This window comes from Pundamilia nyererei, unplaced genomic scaffold, assembly GCF_000239375.1.
Source record: "Pundamilia nyererei isolate P.nyererei 1_Seehausen unplaced genomic scaffold, PunNye1.0 scaffold00120, whole genome shotgun sequence".
Classification (NCBI taxonomy): domain Eukaryota; kingdom Metazoa; phylum Chordata; class Actinopteri; order Cichliformes; family Cichlidae; genus Pundamilia; species Pundamilia nyererei.
This window is the reverse complement of record NW_005187521.1, coordinates 52,437-74,484: the sequence shown is the minus strand read 5'-3', so window position 1 is coordinate 74,484 and position 22,048 is coordinate 52,437. Positions and strand designations below refer to the sequence as shown.

General features: G+C 40.4%; 1 protein-coding gene across 8 annotated transcripts; it reads left to right on the top strand.

Moving 5' to 3' along the window:
* Positions 1-1,601: 1,601 nt before the first annotated feature.
* On the top strand, positions 1,602-21,971 carry lrrfip2 (leucine rich repeat (in FLII) interacting protein 2). 8 transcript variants are annotated; one of them, XM_005742354.1, is made up of 27 exons: positions 1,602-1,817; positions 2,984-3,129; positions 9,605-9,691; positions 10,102-10,161; positions 10,754-10,813; positions 10,962-11,000; positions 11,216-11,284; positions 12,263-12,310; positions 12,423-12,491; positions 12,690-12,773; positions 13,232-13,288; positions 13,659-13,712; positions 13,838-13,894; positions 14,257-14,328; positions 14,526-14,639; positions 15,073-15,114; positions 16,578-16,709; positions 17,101-17,172; positions 17,988-18,158; positions 18,245-18,337; positions 18,717-18,809; positions 19,484-19,585; positions 20,380-20,512; positions 20,632-20,802; positions 20,890-20,969; positions 21,075-21,179; positions 21,268-21,971. In XM_005742354.1, the coding sequence occupies exons 2-27, from the start codon at positions 3,022-3,024 to the stop codon at positions 21,376-21,378; spliced, it is 2,283 nt and encodes a 760-aa protein (XP_005742411.1). In that variant the 5' UTR covers positions 1,602-1,817; positions 2,984-3,021; the 3' UTR covers positions 21,379-21,971. The 8 variants fall into 8 exon arrangements, with proteins under 8 accessions (XP_005742411.1, XP_005742413.1, XP_005742414.1 ...); XM_005742355.1 differs by lacking the exon at positions 1,602-1,817 and adding an exon at positions 2,606-2,626; XM_005742356.1 differs by lacking the exon at positions 13,838-13,894.
* The last annotated feature ends 77 nt before the right edge of the window (positions 21,972-22,048 follow it).

Below are 22,048 nucleotides of genomic sequence, written 5' to 3'. Positions count from 1 at the left end.
TTTATTTAGCTATTACAGCTGCAGTAGTTAATTAGTGCTTGAAGTGATGACTACATAGAAAGTTAATCAGGAGTAGAAGTGTGGAGACAGTGTGGCTGATGTTGTCTTTGGGTTAAGACTCCAGTAAACCCTGTCTGCACGGCAGCAAACAGAGAGAGGCGATCAGGGACAAAACAGTCGTTAGTATTAGCTTCCTGTAATGAGGGAAAATAAGAATACGTGTGTGTGTGTGTGTGTGTGTGTGTGTGTGCGTGTGTGTGTGTGTGTGTGTGTGTGAGTTCGCGTAACCTGTGTTATGGGTGTCAGTCAGGAAATTCCCACACAGGTTCTCTGCGTGAAAATCCCTTACAGGTGTTCAAGTGCTCTAAAAACACAAAGAGAGATAAACAGTACTTTGTTTGCATATATTCTTGGAGTTGTTGCTAATAAGACACTAGTTTTCTGCACTGTTCTCATGCATACACATATAAATATTAGGTCACTGCCCTTGTATAAGTTTTGTTTTTGGGTTGGTTTTTTTTGGCTCTGTCAGACTGCCATCTATATTTTGTTAAACAGGTAACTTCAGCATTTAAATTAAACGACATAAATGTTTGCATCCACATCATACAATTAGGAAAGTATGGAGTAACTCCATACAGCACTGCATTTTTACATAATGCAGAACAAATCGTTATACATTACTGCCCTCATGTGGACAAACTATGTAGCCGTGACTACAGTGCCCTTTGACCTTCCTAGGTAACCTCTGCAGCTTTGGTGGCACACCATATGCTATTGGACGGACATCCAAGTTCATTGGAGTATTCGGTTTGTTCTATTAATTACATTCATACAATATAGCTGAACCAGCTGATGAATGACCTCTGTTTAGTTTCAAAGGAACATGAAGGTTACCAGCATGACCTCCTCAGTCATGATGGTTACATGATTGCTGAAGAAGCGCTAAAATATTATTAACCGATATGGAGGGGTTTTTTTTGTTTGTTTTTATTAGCAACTTCTATGAATTAATGGAACTTACAGTTGAAGCATATCAGTAGAAATCCGATGAAGGGGTACACCGTCTTTAGTGGGTGGGTCTGGACCCCCGAGCCCCATCAATAAGGCCAAACTAAACTTCTGACAAGGAAAAAAGTAAATGCTGAAATTAAAAATATAACATTGCATAAAAAAGAAATAATAATAATAATATAAAATTATAACATGTACTGGATGGAATTTTTTGAATAAGATAATATTTTGGCAAAAGTCTACATACAATATATTCTACACTACATGTTCAACTACATTAAATTTATACTGTACTTAAATATGGGCTAAAAGATACAAGCTTTACAGATATCATATAATCATTTGTGAGCAAGCTTAACAAAGTCTGCTCATCAAAGCAAGAAACTGTCCAATACAAAGGGATATTTATATAGTAATAACAATACAAGAGGGTTGATTTATTTCTTGTTTAAAGAAAGAAATGTTTTTATCGCCTAAAATTATTATATGGTAATACAAAAACTAGAAGGTCTGCATCAGTTTGAAAAAAAGTTAAGATTCTGATTATTCTTGCGGGACGTGAACGCAGCATCACACCCTAATTTTTTTCCAACATCCGGGTCCTTTGGAACCAACCAGTGTGTGTGGAAACTGGGTAAGGAGGGCAGTGAGGAGCGGTGGAAAGGCGGACTGATGACAGCTGTCACTGCGGACAAAAACACTAACAATCTCTGAAGAGAACCCGAATGGCTCACCCCTGAAACTCCAGGAGACAAGGGATAACACCTCGACAGTATCGCGGGTTATTTAAAGGTGTCGCGAAGGTGAGGTATTGTTTTTGGGGGGCTGGGAAATATGACTGGGGGATCAGTGCCAGTTTGCCCTGTCTGTCTCTGGAGAGTCGAGGTTAGCCCCACTAGCTATCCAAGCTAACTACCCAGCTAAACAAGTGAACTAGCTTTAGGTAGGTCTTCGGGACTGGGGGGTGGGGGTCATTGCCGGGGGATGGACACGTCTAAATAGTTCTCGTTTTCTAGAGCGTTAGCTGGGCTGAAAGCTCAATGAGAACCTAATAAGGGAACTTTTCAAATATGAATTCGGGAACGACGAAATGCTAGTTAGCACTCCCAGTTAGCTCAGCAAAGAGCTAGCTAACAGTAGTTAACGCTGGTAGCTAACGCTGAGGAGCAACACATTGCCTCACTTCATTGCATTACTTTTGTTCTAACCCAGCTGAGGCTGTTATTTTGCTTATATGACAGGGGGTAATTCCAGCTTTATTAGTGGGTGGTAACTTAACCCAGCTGATTAATGATGGGTGGCTAATCACCCTATTCTTTGTCAAGGATCAGTATTCGTTAAGTTGCCTGCAGCGTCTGTGACTAGTGCGTTTGACTCTTGGACCTACGCGGTTTAGCTCATCAAACGTCTGCATGGAGTGCTCATGTCTCACTTGGATCCTCTGACTCAGCCGGATCCTAAACTAGGCGTTTTCCCCCCCGTGTCTGTACCAGCCATCCACAGTGGGCTTTTGTCTAGTGATAATGTTAACTCTAATATTACTCTTATGTCTATCAACGCATGTGGAATACCCATTACATCAACTTAAAATGCAAGCGTAATCAGTGGACAGGTATTGTTTGTAGATTTTTTTTTTAAAATTAATTGTGTTATTCATTCTGTACACTTTATCATGCTGCGTTTTGGGTTGGTATCTCTGGCTGATTTAAGCTACCAGAGCTCCTTCTATATGCATGTCACATTAAAGCTGGTTCATGTCAGTCACAAGTGTTTATCCAAAGCCCTTGTGGGTGCCATACAAGGGTCTGTTTTTGCAGGAGTGAAAATAAGAGATATGAAGTGTCTGAGTTGGGAGTGCAGAAAGCATACACAGTGAAACACAGCCAAAAGGCATATGTCTAATTATTCTATCATTTGACTTTGTTTACTGACTTGTTGAAATTATTTTTATCTGCTTTTGTTCCTCCAGGAATTAACACACGTTTCCATCTCCTGGGCTTACGCAGTATGAGTTCCAGTACTAACATGGGGACACAAGGCACTGGTAGAAAGCGTGCTCCTCTAAAAGATCGGTTCTCAGCAGAGGATGAAGCGCTGAGTAGCATTGCTCGTGAGGTAAGGTCATTCATCACCTACATTAATTTTGAAGCTTACTGCAATGAACCTGGGATGCTTTCTCCATAAAAGGTTCCCCTTATGCAATCTGAATCGATGCAAATCTGATTTTTATTCAGCTCAAATGTTCTTGTTTATCCTCGTTGAGATAATGGGGGCTTCAAGTATAGACAGAAGACTGATTTGTCAATTTAAGGGTGGCTAACCCGGGCAACAGAACCATCACTTTTTAAAACTACCAGTTGTAGTACCAAGTAGTTTCTTAAGAGCATTGTCAGTACTCATATGCTTGCCTAAGCAGCATTATGGTTTGTGAGAGCCCTTTTAAACTGAACATGGCGATTAAATCTTTTGCCTAAGCTTTATAATGTAAATGCATGTGTCTACTTACTTTTTGTAACCCTTATTCTATCATTGCAATTACTTAAACCAAAGAAAAAACTCAGGTCATCGTAATGATTTTTCATCAATGTGAAACATTTCAAGAAGACAGAAGTATTTTTTTTTACTTACATTTGTGTGAATTCAAACAAAAAGAATTAAAAATGTTAATTATCTTTTGGCCTGAGAGATTGTGGAAAGTATTTACCAATAGCTTCTACACCATTTGAAATTGAGCTAACAATTTTAGAGCCCAGGTTTGGAGTAACCTGGTTGACCTTACTGATGTTCCAGTGTTGTTTTTTGAAAAACTGGTTGAAAGTTGAGACCAAAGGCTACTCAGCAGAACTTGTATGCAATCTATCAGGTTTCAGACTAGGTTAGCTATCAGTTTAGTTTAACAGCACATTGAATTAGAGAGGACTGCAGGGCGACTGATGTTAATTTGAAGTGTGGTGCTCAAAGTTGCATTATCAAAAACCTTCATATCTATATTTAGATATTGATGTTTGTGTTTTGCTAGTTAAGTTGTGAAGCAAGTGAAGACGGCTGTTTTGGAGTCCACAGAGGTTGACTTCACTTGTAGTGTTTTTGTTCACGAAGGAAAAACGCAGGCAAAGAAAAAAGCTGCCTGGCTTGTAACAACATGCCCTGGGATTATTCCATTTTGTTCCACTACAAGCCTTTCATTCCTTCACTTTTCTCCACAATATTGTGGATAACAGCAGAAAAAGCAAATATTGTTTTTGGTTCTTGTTGTATTGTTTTAAATAGTTTTTAAAGGGATCTTTAAATTCATATTTGCATGTAATAGTGATTCTGCAGGGTTTTTTTCCTGTAAAATTTAGGCTAAATCAGATAATTTCTTGCCTTTAAAAGCTTAAACCTAACGATAAATATCAGCCTTTAGTTGATGTTTATATTGACCTTTAAGAGCGAAGTCTTTGATGATCGAAAGCGGTGCAGTTCCTCATTCTTGAACTCTAAGCACAAGGCTCCATTTGCTCTCTTTATAGTTACACAGGCTCATCATAGAAACATGAGTCATCCAACCCTCCCAGTCAGGTCCTAAGTCTCATTCTCTTTGTGCTGCTAACCAGAGATTAGACTGTTTAGGGAGTTCAAGGGGTCAGTGTCTAACTTGTTTCACGTCACCACCTGCCCAGATTCTTAAACCTCTGCAGCTCCTACCTTGTGGTCAGGAGAGCCAAAAGTCGACCAGTCTAAAGTCTTGGCACAGTCCCCGACTGAGAGTGACTGTGAATTTGAGCCTGCACCATCACCAGACCAGTTTTGAGGCCCCTTACATTACTGGGCACTCAATCTTTGGAATACTGGCAGCTTACAAATCAAGCAGGGGACAAGTATTAGAATTAGATTATCACCTCATAGGTGTTGTCCCTCAGATAGGGATCTAAGGAGTCAACTATTTGAACAAAGCCATGCATGTCTTTTTTGATGTAGAGAGAGGAGTGTCTGTGCACAAACTATAGTTCATAGTCCATTTGATTTCATTTGTGATATCACCAAGTCGCTGTTGCAATGGAAAGTGTACAACTTTCCTTATATGGTTAGGAGTGTTAAGAGTTCAAAGAACAAAGCACCTATTACAGTCTGTGTTCATAAGCATTTGGATGGCTGCTGGGATACAATCACTACCGCTCCTATCCCCATTAAAACCAGTTTTTAACAATTATTATTTGGATTTCTAAAAGTAAGACATAGAGGAGTTAACATTTTCAAGGACTGGTTGAGTATAATTCAAAGAGAGCCGAGACCTGGTGGTTTGCTATTTACAGGACTAGTATAGAGGACATACTAATCAGCTATCATAATTATTTCCACTGGAGTTAAAACAAGCTCAAACAGACCTCTCTTGTAAATGTGGCATTGAGTCTCCTATGGAGCGCACAAACGCAACATAACAAAATTGTTTAGTAGATTGTTGCATAAATAAAGGTCAATTTAAAAAAGCTCGATATTGACTGTTTCATTTCAGATTGCGATAATGTACAGTATGTTATCTAAATATTAATATTATTACATAAATTTCAGCATTTACTGCTGAATTTATTATGATGAATTGTAGGTGATTAAAAAGTTATTGGTCAGTTTCTCACAGCCTGACATTTTCCAGTTATTACAGACTGAAAGATTTTTGGGGTTTTTTATTTTGCAGAGAATTGGGGTTTAATTACAGTAACCTTGACTACAGATTCCTCATTCCACATACTTATTTTTAATTTTACAATAACTTTGACATTTACATTAACTTCTTGTACAGTGTGTGTTTTGCTTCAGGTTTTACAGTGGCATTTTATAGATCGTGTACCGATTAATCTGCTTTTTTTTTTCTCTTTTTTTTTTTTTAATAAGTTTCACATTTTCAGAGAGCTCAGATGTCTTGAAGTGTTTTCTCAACACTATTCCCAACACTCAAGTCACTTTACTTTGACATAAACCAGAGGAAAAGGAGCCTTCTGTTACATTTCTTATTACTTGAATTTTGGTGAATATCCCCATATGGTGGATTAATCTTATTGCCTCAAGTGTAGGAGGAGTGTTTAATGGCGAACTTCTACTGCTCGGGTTACCTTCTCAGGCCCATGATGTGGCAGTCAGAGAGCAAGGCTGGATGGGCCAGTCTATAGATAGGATAGACAGAGAAGCTCAGCTGTGCTGCTGTGCAGAGCAGGTCATACTGTCAGACAGATCAACAGGTGCAGAGCACACGGCCAGCCATCTCATTTGCTTTCTCATTTGGTCTCTCTTACACACTTGCAACTTTACTTCCTTTTTCACCTTGTACAGATCACAGTGCAGGATATTAAGTTTACCATAGGTGAAACGTCTGTTCTGGCAAAAACATGGCTACCACATATATCCCCAAATAAAACTGAACATCCAAACCACAACTTATTTTTCATAAGCGACTTGCTTAAAATATTGGAGTTGCTATTATATGTTCATGAAGTTGGTAAATTATTATTAATCAAAATTAACTCTTGATACTGTGGTGTTAGACTGTCTACTTGCTGTCTACTCATTGCTCCCTCTACATCGCTATGAGTCTTTGTACAGGGTGCAGGAGTGACAGAAACCAGGCAATAACAGGGCTTAATTTGGAGTTCAGGTTAATATTTAGCCAATGATGTTGTCATTTTAAACAGTGAAAGTGAAAGTCTGCACCGACTAACAGGTACTTATCTTTGTTAATTAGTATGGTTGTGCCAATTGTGAAGGTCTGGCCTGATAACAATGTTGAAAATAAAAAACTGTCTGCTCTTGCTAATTTAGTTTATTTATTGTTTTTTTTTGTGTGTGTGTTTAGGGGTGTGTGTTTTGGTTTGTTTGGGGTTTCTTTTCTCTCTCTCTTTTCCCTTTTCCATTTGTGTGGGGGTAACAAAGAACTCTGTATTTATCACTCTCTCTTTGAGCACTGGTGTGAAACGGAAGATAGAAACATCAGCCTCTTCCATTGGTAAATGTCATCTTATTTGCAGATGTCAGTCAGTGGTGCATCTTTCCTAATGAGCAAAGAGAAAGGAGGACTAATGGGTAGAGCAGGGCGATATGACCAAAAATATTTATCATGATATACATTTGGAAATTTGCGATAACGATATGACTGACGATATAATTGACACTAGACAACATGCTTTACAACTCCACAACTTTGATGGGGTTTTTTGCACTAATAATGTATTTTCACTTAAACAAGCAGCTGTTTTTTATGTGCATTAAAGTTATATAAAAATGTAACAGTGCAAATTTCTTGCTGACAGTTTAACCAAAAGGCATTTCCAGTGGAAACTGGCCGACATATCCTCAGCATAACCATGTGTAATATCCACAAAACTTAAAAAGAGGTTATACACACACAATACGGTAATATTATGTTGAAGGACAGTACGTATCACTCCGCGAGGCGCCTGCCTAATATAGCCGTAATGCTCCGACAATCCATCAAGCGGTGCGGGTTCGTAGCTTAGCAAAGTCGTACTAAAACATTTGACAGATTTTCAAGCGCCGTGTACGACATAAAATCGTTTCGAGGTCAGTAAACACAACCAGAATTCATACATAAGGCACACAGGATTATAAGGGGCACTGTTGATTTTCAGAAAAATCAAAGGATTGATTTTAAGTGTGCCATATTTTCCAAACAACACGGTAATAACGACGGCCCGCTAGCATGCTCTACCAAAAATAGTGCTTTGTTGTGTATCTGACGGACGAAAGCTAAACCTGTTCCACACCACTGAAGTTGCAGCATTTTTACAAACCACTTCTGGTTCATCCGTTTCATTTAACGATCCACTTTCGCTCTTCTCATTCTGCGTCGCCGCCATGTGTGTATGTAAACAAAGGCACTGCGCATGCGCGTTTTACCCATATTCTATCGCGATATTTCATTTTCCTATCGTTGCCCAAAATTACACCGGTATTACCGTGAACGGTATGATATAGCCCAGCCCTACTAATGGGTTTGTTTTTGTTGGAACTTAACTGATTTTGCCAGCCTGAGTGTGAGTTGAGTCACTTCTGTGACCAAATAATTTTTCACAGTGGCACTCTGGTTTTCAGTCACAGAGCAGTGAACTGCTTGCAGTGTTGATCCCTAATGTCTTTTAAGAAGAGAACACTGGCAGGCTTTAGTTGGAAATGCAGCAAGGACAAGATCAGAGTTTGGTTAATGTATTTTAGCTGATACTAATCTATTAAAACATGCCTGGATATGAACATCTCTAGCTTGTATTTGTTGTTAGGATTAAATGATAATTCATCTGCTAAACAAGATTGTTAAATTGTGTTTGTGCGCTTCAGGCTATTATTGAAACGGGAATAGCGTATGTCCACAGGCGTTCGATTCTGGCAGTGGAGATAAGAAATTGCTGGAATGCTGACAGTGTTTGTCTGCAGTGAGATACTGTACTCACTACCCCCAGTATTTATGGACTGCCTTTTAGCTAGAGATAAAGAGCTTAGTTTCACGAACAAGTTTGCCATTCTCTGTTTGTGCCATGTTTAGTTTCAGAGCATGTTTGGTATGCTGTTAGTATTCAGTACCCAATGAAAGGCTAGGCTACATAGTCACCTGTGTCTAATCGGAGCTGTGAAGGGATTGCTCACATTAGCCTCCATGCTCTGTAAAATTATCTCCTGTTTATAATCTGACTCACTACAACAAATTGTGCAATAAAAGAGGAGTTTTGGTATTCAGGTTAGCTTTTATTTATAGCTGTTTTGTGCTTCAGGGTCACTTGGATATTGTGAAATTGTTTTCAGGCTGACTCATGTTGTTTTTTTGTTTGTTTTTTTTCCTATTTGCTCTGCTTCTCAGTTTATTTGTGCGCTATCGGCATCTCCCCTTGTGAGGGCTTTAAATTAGCCCTCCTGAAGCTAATGGTTAGCACATGTTGGTGGGGATGAGGCATCCCAAGCACTCAACGGGAGCTGTGGCACAGAGGAAGCTGGTCCACAATGTAATATGGACTCTGCAAAGTTTCCATACCGTAAAAAGACAGACGTTTTAGCACCTGTAGCAATATTTGAGTTTAGAAACAACAACAACAAAATCAGCGAATATTAATGTTATTTTTGTCGAGGCAAAACAAAAAAGTTCAATAGAGAAATCTTTGATATTGCTTAAGAATAAGGTATTTACAGAGCAGATCATTTTACAGTTACACTGAGTGGTCTCTACTGTGTGATTAAAGCAGTGTTTGTGAAATAAAAACAAATCTATCTTTATTATAATTTTCTTTTTTAAATAAGCACTAATTTGTCTTTATCATCCTGGTAGATCCATAAACTAGGTCGTTTTTGGTGATTTGTTATTGTTGATGTGTTGTTAAAACTAAGCAGGGCTTCATCTTATGTGACAGCACGACCTTCAAGCGAGTGTGAAGAAATGAAATCAACCCACATCTGCCAGATGCCTTCTCTTTTACAGGAAACGGTTCAATATCCAAACATACTCATGTAAATTCTACAGTGTGATTATTTTTATTGCAGCGCTCTGCTGTCTCTTTTATACCTTTTATAAGTTTCCATTTGAGATTGACAGGTGTGTTCCTTTTATGTGTTACAGGCGGAGGCGAGGCTGGCAGCAAAGAGGGCGGCTCGGGCAGAGGCAAGAGACATTCGAATGAGGGAACTTGAACGGCAACAGAAAGAGGTAAGTGGACCTGATAGGCAAAGATACTCTGACCATAATTCAGGCCATCAGGTACTCTGATTTACTGCTGTGTCTGTTAGCACAAATGTTTTGTAATTTTACTATGGGATTTGGTCTTGTTTTCTTTCTGCTTTCTGCTTTCTGCTTGTTTTCTGTTTGCAAAGTGCTCATCTGCATCCACAGCAGATGATCTACAAGCTGTTGGCTTTATAGCATAAAAGAAAGTCTACAGTGACAGTTCACATACAGAAATATACCCATGGAAAGAAAAAAATGAAAGTGCTGCATGTCCACAAATCAACAAAAAAATCTTCTATTCCTGGTTTAAATGTCACCCAGTTTTTCCGTTTCAGCAGTTTTGAATGAAATATGATTGTATGTTTTTCCTGGCATTTCCTCCCTCTGCCCAGCTTTCTTACCGCTCATCCAGCAGTAGCAGCAGAAAATGGGGTCAGATCCACCAGTGGATGGTAGGCCAGTGAGGCAGTGTTGTTGCTTCCATTTCCACTAACACAGCCTGTTGTGTGGGACTGAGTCCCAGTCAACCCTGACAATTTAGCTACACTTGACTTGCTGACTACTATGTACCTCACTGTGGAAATATGCCTCAACAGTGTATTTGCTTTGGAGACACCATAATCTGTGACTGTGTATTTGGAGAGCAGGCTTTGGCCTTTGACTTTATTTAGAGTGGGTGAGTCTGTATGTAAGGAGGCGGTTTGGACCGTTAGCTGTACTCCTCCAGCTACTTAAGAAATGATAGTGTCTTAAATGTTTATGAACTACTTCTGCATGAAATTAATCTGTGTTGGTGTGTTGATGCAGAAAAGAGGTTTTCACTGTGTGCTGTTTAATGAGACAAAGGTTTGTAATATATTAGCATGTCTAGTTTATCATTAATCCTGCCGTTTTGCTTGAAAAGGCTAACATTTGCAAATGTTTATGACACCCATTTGGTGATAAACACGCAGAGGTTTTTTTTGAATGGCTCGGGCTTTGCACAGCAACCAAGTGTTCCAGTGATCTCTCTGCTTTCACTCCAACTTTCCTTCCTGAATCTAGGCTGACGCAGAAAAAGCCAGAGCCTCTAGTAGTAGTAGATCCAGCAGCCGTCATCAGCGGGTCTGTATCTCCCCTACATACTTCCTCTTTGTCTCCCTCTATTTCCTTTTCTTATTTCCCCTTTAGGCATACAGTTAATCTCTCATCACTCATGTGTGTCTCTCTCTATCTGCTTTTCTACTGTGACTCCATATTTCCACATTAACAGGGGCTGGATGATGATGTCACGTCAGTCCGCAGCTACAGGGTGCGTACATAATACACCCCTGCCACGTTTATTAAGACTGCACACTCATAGGGGCACACTAATGTGTGAAAGCCGTTGCTCTTGTGTGGAAACCAGTTGTTATATATATTAAGATTTGGCTGAACTGCGTTTTATTTTGACAGTATTGACTGTTGCTTTAGTTTTCTCTGAGAAATTCCCTGCTTATCTTTTTTTTAATGTTTTTTTATTCTAAGTCGTCGTCATCAGGAATACGTGACTTGGGGTCTAAGAGTCTATCCAGTTCCCGTAGAAAAGATGCCTTGGTTTGTTCTCTGTGCATATGTGTGAGAGTAGTTTGAAGGCTAAATAGTAGATTCACCTAACCTTATTTTTGCAAGCAGATCTAACTCCTAGATGGCAACTGTTTTAGAGTAGTTACCTTTTTTGTTGAAGTTTCTCATCTACTAATCTTGAAATGCCTTTTCAGTGCAGTTTGCACCATGGTATTTTCTGAATGCCTGGCTTTATGATTCTGATTCATTCATAAGAAAACTTGGTGTGACATTTTTCAGCTTTTAAATTCTTTTTTTCTTTGTGCTGGAAATGCATGCACATTGACACTGGTTCTTAGATATCATAATGGTATATTTCTACCCACTAGTATATGCTCATAGTACTGTATTGTTTGCCCTGCTTGTGGTCTTGGCTGTGAAATAAAAGTGATACAGTGCTTTCCTGAGGTGTTGTAGGTAATATAAGGGCAATATAATGTCATGTTACGGTTATACGTAATTTTAGTAGTTTTCCTAGATTGTTGACAGGCACCCTGATGGCCTCATAATATATCACACATAAGTGAAGTTTTGCAGATAGATAGATATCTATATCTATCTAGAGAGAGGATTTTGTCATAAATACAAACGATGCAATGCTTTTAAAAGGTGTTATAGGCACATAAATGCCCATTGTTAGGCGGTTGCCAGGTGATATAATGACAACATCATATCTGAAATGGAGTGGCAGTGTGCGTGTCAAGTTTGGTTGCTCAGTTTCTGGTCGTACAGCATGAGTTGGCAGACAAAGAAACAAAGTCACAGATTCTAAACTGTGTAAGAATAGCAGGGTGTACAGTACAGCATTACCAAAATCTTTTTCAAAACACAGTTATGTGTCTAGTACACCAAACATATGCATGCATTTGTAGAAGTTGACCTAACAGCATCCCAGATGTGTTTTTTTGTTTGGTTGTTTCTGTTGTTTAATCTTTATCTGATCATAATTCTGTGGTCTCTCCTCCTCAGTCTGATGGCATCTCTACTAGCTCTGCGCTCAAGAGTTCACGCTCCACTGTATGAAACTTAGGTGTTTGCCATTCTTTATAACTTTCTTTTTCTTGACGTTCCTGTTTCCCATTACAGCTGCATTTTCGTTCTCTTTGCATTGTTTTTCTGTGTTGAACAGAGTTCTGTGTACAATGATCTGCATAGCCATAAGAAGGCTTCATCCCGGCCCTCAAAGAAAGACCTTCTGGTCAGTGTTGTTGTCTTGGCTGTGATCTCAAGCATGGAGATGGTGTAGAGTCATTGTGGTGGCTTGCAGTGGTATTTTCTTGGCAGCTGACTTTACCCTTTACTTGTCATCACTGTGTGAAGTGGCGCATAGATCAAGAAGTGTTAATAAAACACACACCAGAGGATGAAATTTCTGTTGGTGGTTATATCCTTCCAGACTGGGCTGTACCACGATCAGAGGAACTACACCAGCCTAACAAAGACCAAACCACCACCTCTTCTCTCCACCTCTACCTATCGGGTTGGTCCTTTGCTGTGCAACTTTTAGTTGACAGACACTCACTGAAAATGGAGCCAGCTGAAGCTGACTATTCCTGTCTGCATGGTGTCGTTTAGTGGAGTTTTTATGTGTTACATATTTGTTAGATATTTGTAATAAGGGGCATTGTTTGTGTGTCATAATAATCAGGGTAGAGAGAAACATACCAGTTGGCGCATAGTGTTGCTCAGAACTTTATACCCACACTTCTTAAAATCATTTGAATTCATGTAAATTACTATGACCAGGGTGTTATTTAAATGGACATGTCATGTCTTATCACACTTTGAGCTCAAAGTCCTAAATGTGTTAGGTTCAGCAAAACATTCGTCCTGTTTCCACTCGCTGCTTCTCTTTATTCTCTCACCGCCTCACTTTTCCACAATGGTCTGCCTCTGTCCTCTAAGGTGACCTTTCCCTGCTCCTTTCCTCTCCAACAGGCCACCACTTCCTCACCCTGCACCACTGGCACAGGGCTGTCTCGCAGCTACAGCACGGTCAGTTTTTGTTCTCTAAGTGGCCAGCATCTCTGCACGCTTCTAGTTGCCTTCAGAGGCAGACCTCCCCCCTCTGTCACAGCCACATACATGAGATTGGATGCCCAGTGTGGCTGGGTCTGCTTATATTTAGCTCCTGGACTCTGCGCACTTATCTGTGGGCAGAGATTTGTGCTTCGGTTAGATAAGACAGAAGTCTGTGTGAAGCCAAGGCTTCTGATGTGGAGCACTGAAACCAAGCTGAAGTTGGAAAACCAAGTATTTGTTTATTGCATGGCTAAAAGAGAGTCTGTTTAGCTAGTGCGTCATAGATTTATGTGTGCTCTCGTGTTTTGCTGAGTCCTACGTTGTCTCCCACGTGTACCCTCAGGCCTCTATTTGCGACGACGCTGGCCTTTACGGCTCAGGCTACAGTTCAAGAGCTGTAAGTCTTCTGTTTGTCGAACCACGTTATTTTTGCATTGTCATCCCACAGCAGTTTACTGTTATGCCATTAGTGTGATGTCTGGCTCCATGCTGATCCTGTCCTCCTCCTCATCCCATCCACAGCCCTCTGAATACAGCTGGTACTCCTCTGGAGCCAGCTCCACTCGTAGCAGCCCTGTGGTGAGCACCTTAAAACCACCGCCAGTCTGCATGAGAGCACCCAAAAACCTACTGCTAACAGCCTCCTCCTCACCTCCTCTCACCGTTTCAGGAAAGCATTTTTGACAGACTTTGTGTGACAAGTGTGTTAACAGTTCTGTGCAGGCTGAGAAGTTGTAGCAAGGTTTAACTTGGGTCCAGCTGATGCATCTGAGATAATTATCCTAAATGCATAAAATTGAATTAGGTTTCTTACTGCTGCTTTAAAGTAAATCAATTCTATTTAAGACCAAGACTTGGAATTCTGTCAGTTGCTGTTTGCTGTATAAAAGTGCATTGATTCCTCATTTTGTGACGTTTGTCTGTGTGCGTATTTGTGTCAGTCTTCCTCAGATGATGACACTGTCAGCAGTGTGTCCCAGGAACGCGGTAGCAGAGGCAGGAGGGACAGTGGGGTGAGCTGTAGTAATGGGGTAGTTGATGTGGCAGTAAACTTCAGCGCTTTTGCTTTTTTTAATTGTATTGTACTGGGCATCAATAATGTAATACTCATGTGTACTTATCCTGTCTCGTGTTTTACTCAGTGGCCCTCTCTTATTCTGTCTCTGCCTCTTTCTTCTCTCTCTCTTCATCCTGCGCCTGTTGTAAGTAGTCTTCTGACCTCTTGGACATTAGTGAATCGGCCGCTGATTATTTCAGCCGCTCCAACCGAAGAGGCAGTATTGTGTCTGACCTTGATGATTTGAGTATTCCAGATTTGGATGCTGTAAGTGACTGAACAAAGTTCCAGACGGTGTGCTTGGGAATGGAGTCTAACACAAATTACTTACAAATAAAAATGACAGAAGTGGCTTACGCACGATTAAAAATTATATTTGGTATTTAAAACTCATTCATATTTTTTTGTTTGTTTTTGTGTGGAAATTAATCTGTTATTGATAGTAGGGTGCTGTGGGCCACTGCAGTGGTTGTGATTGCAGCATGGACTGCTGGGTATCTAATGTATTGGTGTCTTGATCAGCTGTCAGCTCTGTAGTTTTTGTGAACATGCAGCACTTTTACCTAACTCATATTAACTTGTAAACTGCTTTTACAGATGAGGAAACGGCTTCAAGCTTGACCATACAGGTTGTATGTTCCTAATTTATTGCATGAATATGAACTAAACTGATGGGGTTTTTTTCTTGCTTGCTTTGCAGCTGGATGAAAAATGTGACAAGCAGTATTCAGATTATAGTCGAGTAAGTGCCATTACTTTTTTTTTTTTTTTTTTTTTTCTCTTAAGCAAAGAATTAAATGATCTCCAATGATGGTGTTTTGGGGATACTGTGCAAAATATTTTTTAAGCTAGTTAACACTGACCTATGAATCATTCAGGTATTTAAAAAAAGAAAAAGAAACTCATAATAACCAGTATTATTTCTACACATAACAGACGTCTTGCCAGCAGCCTGAAGTAAAAACAAATCATTTGTTCCCTTTTTCTTAGTTGAAACTGTGAAAAATGCCCTAATTTAACAGTTTGACAGGCAGAAAATGGAACAAGTGAAGAAGACAGACCTTAGAGGTCGTTAAGAAATAGGGCATAGACCTGACACAGGACCTGAAAGACGCATCTGTCGTACTGTTCACTAAAGCCTCAGAAATGGTCTCAGCAGAAGTGTGGCTGTCAAGAAGCTGTTGTTTAGTAAGGGGAACGGGGAGAAAAGCCTGAGGTATGCCAGGTTACAAGAACCGAAAATCAGTGGCAACATGTTTTATGGAGTAATGAATCCAAATTTGATTGGTTCAAAACATCACCAAAATAAGTACGGGTACAACAGTGAGTGTCTACAGCCATCCATAATTGTTTGGTTTGAATTTCAATTTTGCTACGTTTCGATAAATTGCTACACCTATTTACATATTTTGCTACACCTATAGAGATTTGAGGGATCGCACAAGACTTCTGTACATCCTGTTTGAGTCATGCAGAGGTCGCTATAACAGATGTCCTCAAAGGACAGTTTTGGACAGTCTTGGGGATAAGAGGTCGGAATATTGTTGCTTTTCAGACATGTAGCGCACACCAGAAGATGATCTCCATCGGATCATTTCTCACTGTTAGAGAGGCTTTTGTTTGGTTTATGCAAGGGTGCATCCTGGGTAGAGCATACAGGTGCCAGGATGCGTGTCACCCTCACTGTGTTATTATCATGTTATCTCGCATCAACGCGAGGCAGGGTTAGCGAGTGTTTCATTTCAGATCGCACATACAGCTTCACCAGGTAGCGCTAAGAAAGGGTGTGTGTGTGTGTGTGTGTGTGTGTGTGTGTGTGTTGTGTGTGTAAACAACTATAGTACAATTATACAAAGGAATGTGGAGAGCAGAATGACACCAGACACATTTCTGTTTCTGTTGCAACTATTGCACTCCTCATCACAAAGTTAATTTAAAAAAATTAAATGTAATGTCTGAGTCATCAGTAAATCAAATTCCACTGGGAATAAATTTTCTGTATTACATGCAAGCACAAAAAAATGGGAATAAAAGTAACCTAGTGTATACAAACAGCCGTTTGGGAGTCTGAGCTGGTTTCTCTTTCAGGTGGATTTGAATAGAACAGGATTACTCAAGAGCCATGTAGTATCAGATGATTGCTTTGCATCGTGCTGTGCTGCGTTTGTTTTTCTCACTGGGGTTTGGGGTACTTTATGTTCTCAGCCATCCTCCCGGTGTGCCACCCCAGGCCTCTCGGCAGCCACCCTGGCATCACTGGGTGGTACCTCATCACGTCGAGGTAGCACAGACACCAGCAGCGCCTACGACCCCGACACCAGTCTGAGTGAACTTAGGGTAAGAAGTTCAAATACACACAGTGTCACTTTTCTATAATAATTAGTGAATAACTGATTAGAAGTTAGCACACAAAATTCCAATTTGATTTTGGATGTTTGATTATTGTGTTTTTGAGCCTTTTATGTAAACACACATTCCTTCTGGAGCGTTGCCTCTGCTGCCCTCCTGCTGTTCTTTGTGTCTGCTTTAACCAGTTTTCTGTGTGTGTGCATGGGAGGACTGGATGGGACATGTGCCCATGACACTGTCTGTCTCTAAGTGGGCATCTGTATGTCAGCTGGACTGTTTGACATGGCAGCACGGGTGCTTTGTTGTCTCTCCCTTTTATACTCCCCAACCTCTCTGATGCCCCAGTTCACCCCAACCATTCCCTCCATCTGCTCTACAGGATATCTATGAACTAAAGGACCAGATTCAGGATGTAGAAGGGCGGTACATGCAAGGGCTTAAAGAGCTGAAGGTAGAGGGGCTTGAGCTCACAGCATGTCTTCTCTTGTCCTCTGGGAGCAGCATGACTTCACTAACTCACACTGCCTCCCCACTCACACCCCTTGAAGTCTGTCCTGTAGCTCCTAACACCACAGCTGTTTCTTTGCCTGCTACCAGTCAGAATTGCGCAATGACTCTTTATTCCTGCATGGTCTTCTCCCTCTTCCTGTTTTGATCTTAAATGAAGACACTCCCTCAGTTAGTGCTGGTTTTTAATGTCTTAAGAAGAAGAGTAAAAGCTCCACCTGCTGACAGATCAGTCGTTCTTTCAAATTATTTCTTCCACCCAGGCTTTCTTTGGCACAGGGTTCAATGGCCCTCTGGCTCACTGACTTTCACCGCAACTTCCTGTCCTCTAAGGAAGGAAACTGTATGTTTTTATTGATAAGAGTAGTTTACTAACAATCTTATGTTCTTGATAGTTGGATACAACTGGTGCACTTTTAACTGGTTTTCTGCTTTCTGGTGCACTCATAGTTTTTTTTTTCTGCCTTATTTCACTGCTGAAAGTGGTTGAAGGCATTTTTATTATTGTATGATCATTTTCACCATTTGTGCATTACATAGTCCCAAATTACATATTCAGTATTTTTAATAGCAGTTTTGTATTTTAAATATCTTTTTATTAATCTGAAACTTAAACATGTGTAGCATGTTTGGCCATTTCATGTTTGATGTGTTACAAAAGCTGTTCTTATACCAGAGAACGCACCTGTTGCATGTAGGTGGAGTGTGAAATAATTAATTTATTTTTTTACGTATTAACATGTTGCAAACCTTTATCAGGAGTCACTCACAGAGGTAGAGGAGAAGTACAAGAAAGCCATGGTATCGAATGCACAGCTGGACAACGACAAAGCCAACCTCATCTATCAAGTGGACACACTCAAGGATGTCATAGAGGAGATGGAGGAGCAAATGTCAGAGATGAAGAGGGAGCTGGAAGAAAAGTCGAAGGTGATAAATTTCCCGTGTGGTAACCTGTAACGTCACAAACTCTTTACAGAAGAGTTGTGGCTAAAATGTTCTGTCTGTGCTTTCAGGATCTAGAAAGACAAAAACACACATGTACAGTTCTCCAGCATAAACAAGAAGAACTGAAAGAGGGAATCCGCCAGAGAGATGAGCTTATAGAGGTATTGTTGAACCTTAAACTTTTTTTTTTTCAGCCTAGTGTTGATGTGTCTGTACTGGCTGCGGAAGATGTTCGGAAACTACTGCGCTAGCTTGATAAGGACTGATTGGCACTGGCCTGCCTCTAGATCCTCTACCATAGATCCTGTCTATTGCTCTGACAGTTCTTCTCATTCCATATATCCTATCAATCATTCATTTCTATATCTATTCCTATTCCAGCTATATCTGCTCTAATTAGTGTCTTTTCACACTGTTTCACCAGTGTCTGTCTTTTTGTCTCTATACATGTGCATTTTCACTTCTTTGTTCCATTCAGTTTTTCTTGTTTTGTTCCTGTCCTGTGTTGTGTCCTCTTGTTGCTGCTCAACACCACTCCAGGAGAGCCAGAAAATGCAGACTAAGTTAGATGCCCTCACCAGAGAGGTGTTTGACCTGCAGGAAACGATAAACTGGAAGGACAAAAAGATTGCGGTAGGAGGTCCCATGCCTTTGCTCTGACAGAACATGAGAGGCAATCGATGGCTGTGGGGTTTTTTGTCCCCCTCTCCGCTCCAGCTCTTTTGCCTCTCATGCTGTCTCTGCATGATGGAGACCCTTAGGCATTAGCACATAACAGAACCCATTCACATACGGTTTGGATTTTTGCATGTCAAAATAACAGATTTCAGTTTGATTGTGTGGCCTCAGCTAACAATAACAGTGTACTGGCACGGCGTTAAAGCCTGCTGTGGTCAACATTTCTGGAAGGATGGTCATGTGAACTCTAAGAGACATTAAGTCCATAAATTGCAGCATGAGATGCATGTTCCATCTGTGAATCGGTCAATTTGTTAATGTAGTCAGCATCGTGTTAATGTATAGTTGTTGTTTTTTTGTGAGAATCAGAAGCAGTGCCCTTTCAACCCCCTGTGCTCTACCTTTCCTTTTAAACTTTCCCTTTAACCCTCAAAGCTCGTCACCTTGTCCTTCTCTGCTCGTGTGCTGTTTGTTATTACGTCCCTCTTCTTTGTTCGATATGCACAGTGCATGTTTGTGCATGGTACCTGTCTTGTTCCAGCATGTGTGGCATTGCATGTCTATCCAAAGTCTATCCAACTTCTCTGCCTCTTCTCCTCTCTCTTGTCTTCTCTCATCCATGTGGCCAGGCCCTAGAGAGGCAGAAAGAGTACTTTGATTGCATTAGGAATGAAAGAGATGAGCTCAGAGATGAGCTCGCTGACATCAAGGGGAAATCCAAAGCAGGAGAGGTAGGTCAACCGAATGACAAAAAAAATAAAGGTTACAGGAAAGAGCTGCTGGCCAAAAGATTTTTGTTGTGGTTGTTTTTGTTCTTCTTGGAACTAAGCCTGCTGTTTTGTTGTTATACTTTTTACTTCCACCGCTTTGTTTTTCTTTCCGCTTTCTTTGCTGTTTCACTTATTTTAATTAGTTGTTTTTTTGTTTTTTCCCCTGCTTCCTACTTGTGCATAACTTTTGGTAACTGCTGAATTTGTTCTTGACCCTGACTACATTTCATTAAATAAAATTCCTAATGTATGCAAACATTATCACTGTAGTACTTGGATCTCAACATGGTAACTAAAAAACAAACAACAGTCAATAACAGCAATGTGAGTTCAGATGATGAGAATGCACACTGCTAGGACGTGTTGTTGTAACAGTTCAATAGATTTAACTAGAGTCATGTTTCTTTACCCACTGCCAGATGGGGTGACGTTATCTGATATCAAATTTTGCAATAATATTAAAGTGTTTTGCAAAACCTGTCAGAACACAAGCAGAACATTGTTTGAAGCCATCATTATTCTCATCAAGCAGTTGTTGTTTCAGTCCAGTTTGTGCTTTCAGGCTTGGATTAGTGCAGCCTGTGCAGTGTCAGGGTGTAAAACATTGGAATGAGTGTCTCGATCCACACGTTTAAACCTCTAAAATCATTAACTGTTACATCCTGGAACCACAGCACTCACTGTGCGGGATGGTATCCTATAAAAAAAGTATAATAGAACAAGGCTTCAGCTAGCTTTTTTTCCCTTAACTACAGAAACATGGGCTGGTCATCATCCCAGATGGTACACCAAACGGAGATGTCAACCACGAGTCTCCGTCCTCAGGGATCACTTTGGTCTCCCAGGAGGCCGCCCAGGTGCTGGAGTCTGCAGGAGAGGGTCCACTGGGTGAGTTGGACCACCTGTTGCCTATATAGTGGGAATGTTTACAGCAAGTTAGGCATTTCATCCTTGGAAAAGACTAAAGTTCTCAGCTTGATTAAATGTACTCTTCTTGTGTTTTGTAGATGTCAGGCTACGGAAGTTGGCAGAGGAGAAGGACGAACTTTTGGCTCAGATTAGGAAACTGAAGAATCAGCTCGAGGAGGAGAAACAGAAACACTCAAAGGTGGACAGTTCGTACACAGATGGGGAGAGGATGGAAAACGGTACAGACCTGCACCTTATTGAAATGCAGAGTAAGTTGACCTCGCTACCCGACTTACACGACAGCTAAACCGCAACCACCCCTTTTTCTTTTAACGTTGAAACTCTGCTCTCTGTAGGAGATGCCAACAGACAGATTAGTGAATACAAATTCAAGCTTTCAAAAGCAGAACAGGAAATGGGTACAATGGAACAAAATGTAAGTGAAATGTTTTGCAGAAACCTCAGTAAAAAAGTTGGTATTGTGGCTAAAATGGGAAACTAATCCGTTCCGGGTTTTGTTTTTGTTTTTTTTCTCCCCCAGATTAACAGACTTGAAGGGCAAGTCTCCCGGTACAAGGCAGCGGCAGATAACGCAGAGAAAATCGAGGACGAACTTAAAGCAGAAAAACGTAAAATTCAAAGAGAGGTAACAACACCTAAATCAGATTTAGCCCAGAGCACAAACCTGATGTGGCAGAATGTTGACTGTGTTATCTCCCTCTGCTCCCCCACAGCTGCGCACAGCTTTAGATAAGGTAGAGGAGATGGAGATGACCAACAACCACCTAGTAAAGCGCCTTGAGAAAATGAAGGCCAACAGGAATGCCCTTCTGTCACAGCAATGAGGCAAGGCAGCGTCACCACAGAAGCCCTTAAATCCGCACCTCAGACCTCTGACTGCCATATTGCGACTGGAGCACATTTCCATTTTCAGCTGTAACACTTTGAGATTTGTAGCTAACCAAAAACACTTAAAACCTGTAGCACAGGCAAACGAACTGAACTGTTTTCTTTGTTTTTCTGAATCAAGAGACATTGGTTTTGTGTGGGAATGAACTCAGAAATACGACTAATAAAACTACACGAGTTGCTGGGAGATACATCCGAGGACATTTCTCTACTCACTACTTAAAATTTCAGAGCTTTATACTACATCGTGTTATCCATGAGATTTATTTCCCTCTGACTGGGTGCTTGACTGTACTTTTTTGTTTTTTGATGTGCTTTTTTTTTTTTGTTTTTTGTTTTTTGTTCCATAAGTTGCATGAATGAGTATAATGATGCTTTTTAAACAATTCAACCCTGATGGCTGCTCCAGCCCCGCATCTTCCTGACTTCCTCTCACACAGTGAAGTGCCTTTTCACACCAGGAGATTGGGGGTCTGCACCGCTTAATAAAACAATAATTGTTTTAACAGGTACATGTATTTAAAAAGGAATAAAAAAATAAAAAATAAAGGTGCAGTTATTATTTGAATATATATATATATATAAAACCAACTGTGTCTGTTGCGG

Excerpts from the sequence above, each read along its gene's own strand:
- lrrfip2 (XM_005742354.1), top strand. The coding sequence starts at position 3,022 with ATGAGTTCCAGTACTAACATGGGGACACAAGGCACTGGTAGAAAGCGT. Across the intron at positions 11,001-11,215 it reads CGTCAGTCCGCAGCTACAGG|TCGTCGTCATCAGGAATACG; the intron begins GTGCGTACATAA and ends TTTTATTCTAAG. Across the intron at positions 12,492-12,689 it reads CCTCAAAGAAAGACCTTCTG|ACTGGGCTGTACCACGATCA; the intron begins GTCAGTGTTGTT and ends ATATCCTTCCAG.